Source organism: Hevea brasiliensis, chromosome 8 (genome assembly GCF_030052815.1).
Source record: "Hevea brasiliensis isolate MT/VB/25A 57/8 chromosome 8, ASM3005281v1, whole genome shotgun sequence".
In the NCBI taxonomy this organism is placed as follows: Eukaryota; Viridiplantae; Streptophyta; class Magnoliopsida; order Malpighiales; family Euphorbiaceae; genus Hevea; species Hevea brasiliensis.
Genome location: NC_079500.1, coordinates 34,019,456 through 34,030,126, shown reverse-complemented (window position 1 = coordinate 34,030,126; position 10,671 = coordinate 34,019,456). Strand labels below are relative to the sequence as shown.

At 31.5% G+C, this 10,671-nt stretch overlaps 1 protein-coding gene across 1 annotated transcript; it reads right to left on the bottom strand.

The window, feature by feature from the left end:
* Positions 1–388: 388 nt before the first annotated feature.
* Positions 389–3,064, bottom strand: LOC131169099 (uncharacterized). The gene is made up of 7 exons (XM_058150769.1): positions 2,888–3,064; positions 2,488–2,824; positions 2,100–2,342; positions 1,913–1,992; positions 1,718–1,807; positions 533–1,261; positions 389–448 (listed from the first exon to the last, which is right to left on the bottom strand). The coding sequence occupies exons 1-7, from the start codon at positions 3,062–3,064 to the stop codon at positions 389–391; spliced, it is 1,716 nt and encodes a 571-aa protein (XP_058006752.1).
* Positions 3,065–10,671: the final 7,607 nt, after the last annotated feature.

Genomic DNA, 10,671 nt, shown 5'->3' with positions numbered 1-10,671 from the left:
TATAGAGATTTTCGGAGTTTACAAACCTTCCCTAGTGATTGAGAAGCAAATCCAGGCGGCATCTTCATATAAACCTCTTCCTCTAAATCACCATGTAAGAAAGCATTTTGGACATCTATCTGATGGAGTTCCCAATTCTTTGCAGCCACAACGGCAAGAAAGGTGCGCACAGTAACCATTTTTGCTGTAGGAGCAAAAGTCTCCTGATAATCTATGCCTTCAACTTGATTATTTCCCAATATCACTAACCGCGCCTTGTATCGTTCAACACTTCCATCAGAATTGTATTTAATTTTGTATACCCACTTGCTTCCTATTACTTTCTTCCCAAATGGTAGATTTTCAACTGTCCATGTACCATTATCCTCCAAAGCCTGTATTTCTTTTCTCATAGCCGCTCTCCACCGTTCATCCTTAACTGCTTCTGTATAAGAGCTTGGTTCATGTCCTGTAGTAATGGCTACCAAAAAACAACGGTGTTGTGCAGAGAATTTATCATAACCCACATAATGTGCTATAGAGTAAGGCGTACCTGAGGAATCAGATTGGGAAGGTGAGCATACCGAGGGCTTATTTTGATGGCGTTTGTCACATAATCCTTCAAACAAACACTAGGTTGCTTGGCCCTTTGTCCCCTACCTAGTTGCTCTTCAACAACTTCACCTCTATCCACTCTCTCACTGTTTTCATGGATCAATTCTTCCGTTTCAGGATTCACCTCACTTTCTCTACCCACACTTTCATCATGCTCCTTTCCCAAGTTGTTCTCTAAACCATCAACTTCATCACCCAACTCCTCAACTCCATTTTTAATGAGTTCATCACCCATTGTTTTCTCATTTGCATATGGAAATTTTGTTTCAGCGAATACCACGTCTCTTGATACAAAGTATTCTTTAGTTTCTAAATCATACAATCTCCATCCCTTCTTTTCAAATGGATACCCAACAAAAACACACCTACGACTTCTACTACCAAATTTATCTTTATCCCGATTCAGATTATGCGCATAGCATAAACAACCGAAAACTTGAACGTGTTTGTAAGAAGGTACTTTCCCAAAGAGCATCTCATATGGGGTTTTACCATTTAATAACATAGATGGAGTCCTATTAATCAAATACCCAGCTGTAAGTACACATTCTCCCCAAAATTCTATGGGTAAATTTGCTTGGAAATGCAAGGCTCTTGCCACATTAAGAATATGGCAATTTTTTCTTTCCACTCGGCCATTTTGTTGAGGTGTTCCAACACAGGAAGTCTGATGCAACATCCCTTGTTCATCAAAATATTCTTTCAAGCACATAAATTCACTTTCGTTATCACTTCTGACAATTTTCACATTTTTTTCAAATTGGCGTTTAACCATCACAACAAATTTCTTAAGAACACAAGCTACTTCTTGTTTTCCATTCAGCAAATATATCCAAATAGCAGGAGAGTAATCATCAGCAATTGTTAAGAAGTAAATTGCTCCATAAGAAGTTGGGACTCTATAAGGTCCCCATAAATCACAATGTATCAATTCAAAACAACCATCAGCTTTATTGTCACTAGAAAAGAAAATCTCTCTTGTTTGCTTTGCTCTAAAACAAACTTTACAAGTTTTATTAGTTTTCCTAACTATGCTACCAGCTTCTGGAATTAACTCTACCACCTTATAAGAAGGATGACCCATTCTCTTATGCCAAAGCTCAAAAGACCCCACATCAGTTACCTTGCAAGCATGTACCAATGTCACTTCCTTGAGAAAGTATAGCCCCTTGCATTGCTCACTTGCTCCAATCAAGTTCCTTGAATCTAGGTCCTGTATAGTACAAATTTTTTTAGTGAGTTGAATAACCAAATTTGAATCATTAAGTAGTTGTGATACAGAGATCAGATTGCAATTCAAATTTGGCACATAAAGGACTCGTTGCAATTTCAAGTCTCCACCAAGCAACATAGCTTCTTCTTTCACCGCCAAGGTCTTTTCTCCATTAGGTAACCTGACTGAGCATGGCACAATGTCACACAATTCACTCAAAAATGCCAACGTTCCTGTCATATGATGGGAAAAGCTCCTGTGTCAATAATCCAAGAAAATATCCTCTGTGTACCTGTCAGCCTCTTATTGCCACCATTTTGACAAGAATTCAACATACCCAGCAAAGCAGCCCACTGCTCTTCATTTAATCCACTAAGACTCTTTCGATCTGAATCTGTCACAATTCCATGCCCACCATCAACTCCAGTTGCTTGTGTGGAATTGGCACAAGCAACTCCTCCCTTGCTACGTCCTGCTCCATTGCCACACTTTTGACCACCTCCTCGTCCAGCAGAAGTTCCACGTGGTCTATTACCTCACCATTCTAGATAACCTATCAGCTGGAAATAACTTTCAGCATCATGTCCCTCTCGGTTGCAATTAGAATAAATTAAGGATTTGTCTTTATCCCCCCCTTGAATTTTGACTTCCTGCTCGAATTGCAAAACTCATAGGATTGCCTCTTTCTTCCTTGGTTTGTGTCATAGTTCGCACCCGCTCTTGCTGAACAACCATAGCATAGGCACGATTCAAATTGGGCAAGGGTTCAGTGCTCAAAATATTAGAGCGCACTGTTCTGTATCCTTCTTCATCCAAGCCCATCAAAAACTGATGAAGTCTATCTTCTTCAGGCTTTCTTTCCAATTCAATGGTAAGATTGCATCTGTAGCCTGCACAAATACACACTGGTATCTGATCATAGTTGTTTATTTTATCCCATAACGTTTTGAGTCTTCCGAAATAGGACACGATCGATTGACCTTCCTGCCTACAATTCACCAGATCCGATCTCAGTTGCTGCATTTGTGGACCATTCCCAATCGAGAACCTCTATTTAATATCCTCCTATAGATCCTTTACGTTCTCTATGTGAGAGATGGTCGAGTGAAGCGTCGGTTCAATGGTGTTAAACACCCAAGAAACCAGCATAGAGTTAACCATCCACCAATCTTCGAGTTCCAGTGAGTCATCTGCTGGTTGCTTAATAGATTCATCAATAAAATCATATTTCTTTTTGGCCCGCAATGCAGTCCGCATAGCTCGCGCCCATTCTTCGTAATTCTTGCCCTTCAACTGAACTTGGGTAATCAAGTTACCTGGGCTGTCATTCGAATTCAGTGTATAAGAACTAGAAGTTTTCTTCCCTGATCCAGAACTCTCATTTTTCTTTTCATCAGCCATGGCTCTGATACCATGTAAAAGAACTAAGAAATTTTGGAATAAGAATTCTGATCTTTATTGCAACAGAAATCCAAGATATATATAAAAAATAACAGCTAATAAATAGGTTCCTAATCAAGCTAAACTACCAAAATTGTATCAGAATCATACAACAAAAGGTAAGAACAGATATGCACACAAAAATTCCTAAACAAATGCCCTAAATAAATGCAAAATAAGTGGCAGCTAACAGCTGCCTTTCCAATAATTACATCTATGAGGTTGATTGTGGCACCTCAAGAGGAGATGAGTGACATGTAAGTAAAATTCCAAATAAGGAAAAGAGTTAGTGCTTCGATGGGAAAAAAGAAGAAGAATGCGAGGAGGGACAAATCTATGGTCATGGGCAAGACAAAGAGAATCAGAGAAAGAAGAAGAAGTGACTATGGGTAAAGGACCCCTCTTCCAAGTAAAATATGGACCATAACATCTAGGATTTAAAAGATGGCATTCCTCAATCCAATCTCAGAATTTCGAATATGAAGGAAATTGTCCACACATGATGGACTTAAAGTCCACCACATGAACAAGGGCCTATGGCTCGTTGATTTCACCATCAATATCTATTTGAGAGAAACCAAAATTCCTAGCAAACTAAAGACTCCTACATGTAGGAGTTGGTCATAAATTCCAAGTGGGAATAGAAGATGAAATAATCAACATAAAAGGATAGAAAAATGTTCTACATTCTTGTTTTTCATCATTTGGAATAGCTAAGAAAATTCAAGTGGTCAAAAGCTTGCTCTTCGGTGCAATTTTGGTGCTAAAGTGCTACTCTTTCATTGTGCAATTCTCTATCACATACTATAGAAGAAAGTATAATAGCATTAGAAAGGGGAATATTGGTGGGAAAAGAAGCTAAAGTGTATAACTGATTCTGTAATAGATTTGGTAACTGCTATGTTTGACTTTAGAGAAGCAGTTGCTGAGTTTAAGATATAAATTCTCAAAAGAGCTAATCTTGTAATTTATTCAAGAATTATCAAAGAAATAATACTTCTCATTTCTCTCTCAACTATTTCTCTATTCTCTCTCTCTTCTAACTCTTGTGATTAATATGTGATTGAATACAAACTAGTGATATAAGTATAATCTTGGGATTCATATGCATTTTATACATGGTTAAGGCCATATGTAATATCTTGCATTACAACTGGATGCAACTAGAGCAACGCCTTCTTACTTTTTAGAGCAACGCCTTCTTACTTTTTAGAGCAACACACAAAGGTAATAAAATCATTGGTCAATAGGCTCATGGTTTAGTAGTTGAATTTGCAATATCTGTAAGAAAAAGGCCAAAATTGTTGTTATTGTTTATCATGAAGGTTAGGACTAGCATAAAATAGTAATGAAAAGGCAAGATCCAAAATTCCTCTTGATAATTTTCATATGCCTCCACAAAAACCACTTGCTTCAATACACCTTGAGTATCCAACCCAGACCGGGACTAGAAGCTTTTCTTTATTATTATTTTTTTTTGGGGGGGACAAAAATAAATATTAAAAAGAAACTAAAAGAAATCTTGATAAAAATGTAGGGACTAAAATAAAAATATAAAATATTAATAGATCACAAAGAAATAATACAAGAAAAAATATGAATTAAATTTACATAAAAGTATAAAAGTACAGGATTGAAACAAAAATAAAAATATTGGAGGTCAAATGAGAGTTTAAAAAAAATACTAAAATTTATAGATAAAATTTTAAAGAGGAAAACGATAGTTTTCTAAAAATTATATTAAAATTTATGGGTAAAATTTTAATTTTAAAAACTTTTGGAGTTTTGCCTGTAATCCAAACCTACAAATAACAAAATTGGCAATATTGACTCCAGGCTCAAGAATTTTATTGTGGAACAATGATTACATATAAGCAAGTAACATGGAATGACAAGTCACTGCAAAGTTAACACAAATAATTATAATTATAATAATTAGATAAAAAAAAAAAACTGTATGATGGTTATACTTCTGTAAAACCCACTTACATTTTAATATTAATTGGATTGTTATTTCATGTAAGTTACTGGAATTACAAATGTATTATATATAATTTCCAAGCTAGGGGTTCAGAGGACCCAACCCATTTTTCAGAACAGTCACAACTCAGAAGTAGAAGGATAAGGGCACAAGTTGAAGTCTACAACAAGCCCATCCTTTTCCAAACAAGTCGAACTGTGCAAAACAATTCCCTGGCCCAATTTCATAGAAGATGTAAGAGGTGTGACATGCGATGGACCAACTACTAAGCATTTAACCTTGGGCCTGAAGGTCTTAGAAGATGAACTAACATCAACCCTCTTCTTATCAGTTACTGGATTGGACTCATTACCCCTACCCTTGCTATCAACACTTGAATTTGAACCAGCAGGGGATGGGTTCTGAATATCTCGGGAGCTAAGATCATCACACCCCTCTGTAATCTCCTCAACCAGATCACTAAGAGTATCAAATGTAAAACTGGAAGCTTGCGTTTAGGTGCCACTTCTTGAGTTGTTGCTGCTTTTCTTAATATCATGCCTTCAATTTTGATATTTCTGCTCTAAGACATAGAGGCTTAAAACTAAAAATAATACTTAAGTAGATCTCCTCTCATTAAATTAGTTTTGGGATAGAATTAGACTCTATTTATATCTTTATATGATATCAAAATTCACTTTATTTCACTATTAAATCACTTGCAGATATACTTACCATAAATTTTATGCCCTAAACGTTTATAGTTAATGTGAAGGAGTTAACCATTGTTGAAGTAATTTCACCCAAAAAACTAAAACAAGCATGTCCCACTTTACTGCATTCGAAACAGATGTCAGGAAAATTTTCGTACTCGAGTACAATGACACTAATCTTGAGCCAGAAGAAGCTTGGGAATGTTGCATGCCCCTTTCTAAGAATAAGGAGGAATCGTCATGAGAAGTTGACTAATGAAAATGTCATTAAACTATTAATGATATCCTTGTGGGTTTGCAGAGGTGGATGGTTATGTGAGGGTTTAAAACATAACTTTAGGTGGTACCTACTACCTTAAGTTCAGTACGACTAGTGACACGTAAGTTCTCCAAATTAAAAAAAGAAAGATGCAAAATCTGTCTAAAGAATATATGCTTGAATTAGAAGACCGATGAATACCAAGTTATGAACCTCTGTTCTTCGCATTTAATTGTAGTGTGAATATGGAATCAATTCTCAAATATAAGATATTAAAGTTAATATTAGTGCTATGCATAAATTTAATGTAATCAATTTTATTATCTAATTTTATATTTTAATATTTTAATTTTTATTAAAATATTTTTTTAATATTTTATATAATTTAATTATTAAATTTTATAAGATATAATTATAATACTCTTATTTTAATATTTTTTTTATTTTTACGTATTAAATTTAGATTATCATTAAAATTGCATTTCTTATTAACTTTTACAATTCATTTTCTGCAAAGAATAAATTAGTTAAAATATATAATTAAATCACTCATAAAAATAAACAAATTAAAAAGATTTAAAAAATATAAAAATATCATCACAATGATCAGTACATAAATAATGACATATAAAAAAATTAAAATAAAAAAATATATGTAAAACTAATATTGGAGGTTTATCTTCGTATACAGAGAAAATAGTTTTCATGTGCTTTGCTGCCATTGTCATAAGCTATAAATCAATGGTCACTAAATATAATTTATTATTTTATTTTTTAATAATTAATAATTAATAAAATAAACACTTTTTAAAAAGTATCATGTGATAACTTTAGCAAATCAATATCTTCTTGGAAAATATCATGTAGCAGTTTCAAGAAAAAAATTTAACTTATTCTATATATATATATAAATAAATTTTAATAATTAATAATTAACAAATTAAACTCTTTTAGAAAGTGCCAGGAGACAGTTTTAGCAAGTCAAGCTCTTTTTATAAAACACTACGCAACTGCTTTAAAGAAATATTTGGCTTGTTTTATAAATATAGATGGATTAGAGTGAAAGTTGTTTGTGCGCCATGAAACAAATGAAAGTATGATTATATTATTTTATGGATGATTATTGAGGGAAAACTTAACTGGTCTCACCACATACCTGTTACTTGTGTTATCTAATTTCATAATTTTGCCACGATTTTTTTTTTTCTGATATGATGATTCTATCACATGTTTATTATTTGATTCGGTGGCTCCTGGCTCTCCACATGTCTATTAATGTGATTTGGTAGTCCTGCTACATATTTGTTATCTAATCTAGTGACTCTATCACGTATATCTATTATCAAATCTGATGCCTTTACCAGATATCTATTATTTGATTTGTGGCTTGTTATTTAATCTGTTGCAAGCTGCTCTGCTACAAAAAGGTTTTTCCTTCAATTTTTAATCCACAGGCTACCATATGTCACACTCTAATTACCACGCCCTATATGCACCTCCGCTGCTTTGTCGCTATTCACACATGCCTTAGTGATTTAGGCCAAAACTTACGCTAATCATTTGTTTTGAATACACATGGTAATAGATAGGGTATTTATGAGTACTAGATTTAATTTGGTCGTTAATAGGATAAATTTAAATAATAAAATTAGATTTTTGATATATTTGAGTTTAAGAAATAATATTTATAACAGATTCAAATCAGATTTATATTTTGAGTATTGGGTTTGTTATTGAAGCATGTTTATATAAATAATTAATTAAATATAAAAAATATATATTTTAATAATATTATTTATAAATTTTTATATATTATATTTAGATAAATAAAATTTAAATATTTTATAATATTATTAAAATTTTAAAATATAACCTATTAATAAAAATATTTTTTATATAAATTATTTATTAAGTAATTATAATTGAGTTTAAAATAAATTTAAATAATTGAAAATAAATTTTAATTGATTTTAAAATGAACTATAAATTGAATTTGCGTGCAGTAATTTTTGCAGGTATGTATCCCTTCCGTTGCCGTCAGAGGAACTTCATAGTGGCCCATAATCCTCGTGAAAAGCCTCCAACAGTGGTGAAACAATACTGATAGGAGGTTCTCTCTCTCTCTCTCTCTCTCTCAGCTACTCAACTCAATTTGGAGGTTCTCTCTCTCTCAACTCAATTTAGAGGTTGCAAAATATTGATGGGATGTGAGGAGTCAAGGAATTTGGTAGCAACATCTCTCTCACGTGGTTCCAAAACTGATGTGAACCTCTCAATTTATAGAGGGAAAAAGTTCTCCAATTAATTTCTTATAGATTGTTGTCATTTGGAAGCAAAATTATTGAGCAAAGCTTGAGCAACAAGGTCAAGGTTTTGTCAAATTCAGGAAGGAAAGAGAAAATCGTGAGGTTGAAGATGACTCAAAACAAGACCTTTTAAATCGTCCAAAAAGGCGCGCCATTTTTGTATAGTTGCCCAATTCTTCTTATAAGGGCATGTCGTTTAGGTCTTGTTAAAAAACTAAGCCAATTTTTTTTTATTATTTTTTCTTCAATTCCTTCAAATTTCAAAAAATTGCTAAAAACATGTTTTTAACTCCAAAACAAAAAATTTATAAAAATTTAATATTTTAATAAAATTTTTATAATTTTTATAATAGTAATTTTTTAATAGGAAATTGAGAGAATAGGGATAATATATATGTCTTCAACAATTACATCAAATTAAACTAAGTCATACTATAATAAAATATTACTTTAATGATAAAAGATGAAGTTAAGATTAATTAATAAACTTTAAAAATCCGAACAGTACTAAAATGTTACAACAATTTTATGTAAATAATTCTATTTAAAATTGCATCGTATTATAAAAATACTAAGCGAACAAAAGTTAAATTAAAAAAGAATACATATGAAACATTGATTTTTCTAACCTTATCATAAATACATAAAACACAATTTTCAATATAATTGAGTAATAAAATATAATTTAAAAAAAATGCATTTCACTTGTTTCTCGTGGGGTCCAACCAACCAACCAGCACTGTGCAAAGGTTGAAATGGTAATCTCACTTCTTCCCTTCTGCTCAAGAAAACGTAAAAGTTGAATGGCGACACATGCTCATAGTTTTCCCAATTGCACTTTGACTTTCTTTGGTTACTTCTCTCATTTTCTTTCAACATAAATCATAAGATAATTTAATTAGGGATGACCAGCATCCGATCGATGATGGGATCGCTTCGCCCCACCTTATAGAAGATTGAGATCAGATGTGAATATTTTCTTTTTCTTAATTATTATTTCAATAAATTATTATACAATATATATTTAAATAATATAAGTATATCAAATTTAAATAATATAAGTTTATTAATATTTATTTATTAATAAAATAAATTAAAAATTAAAAATATTAATTTAAAATATAATATCTTAAATACATAAAATTATATATTAAATTTTTAATAAAAATAATAATATATTAACATCGGGCGAGTTTCGAGAATTTGAGACACAAGAACTTTTCTCTGTCTTCGCCTAGTGCGATATGAAAAATTGCACAGGTTAGGAGAGAATTGGTCAATTGCTGAGCGGGTTGCGCTAAGGCTGTAAACAATTATCATCCCTCAGATTAATAAAATTTTACATTAATTAAAAAAAGGAGTTAAAGTTTTTTTTTTTTATTTGAAAAGCCATTATTTTTTCATATAATTAATTTGTTCAGACAAATTTTAAATTTCATAATTTTAAAAAAATAACTCCAATATCATTAAATTAATGAATTATGAGAATAATTTTAATCGTGCCGGATATTATTAAAGTTTCATTTTATATTTCAAGAATTGATAATTTATAATTTAATTTTCAAATTATGATAATAATTACAGTTTAATTTTTTTTTATTTTTAGTGAGAAATAAGTTAATTTTATATTATGTTTTTATTTTATAGTAAAATTCACCTTGAGTGGATTGAAAGCAGTAATAATTTAATCTATCAACTTTCGCTTTTTATAATAATTAGCTTTTATAATTTTTCCATTCATAACAATTTAATTCATTGAATTTGGATCGACTGCTTCAATACAGACTATAGTTTAGCAATAAATTTTAATTAAAAACTATTCTAATAAAAAAAAATTCTTAAATGTAATACCTAGTACTTTTAAAAATATAAATTGTGACACCCCTTACCCGTGTACAGTATACCCGAACAAGTAATGCCACACGGTGTACCGGCACACTTTAATATACCTTAATTAATTTATATCATGCTTTTGAATATAATTTATGAAATATAATTTATTTTCAGCCATTTATCAAAAGTATTATTCATTTATGGTTCCGAAAATTTTAAAGAAAATCCGGCGGAGTACCGGCTAAAAATAGAGAAAACAGTTCTTCGAAACCTGTTAAAAACACTTCCAAATAATTTTCCAAACAATCCCAACTTCAATTTATCAACAAAGTCTCAATATCAAGATCTCAACA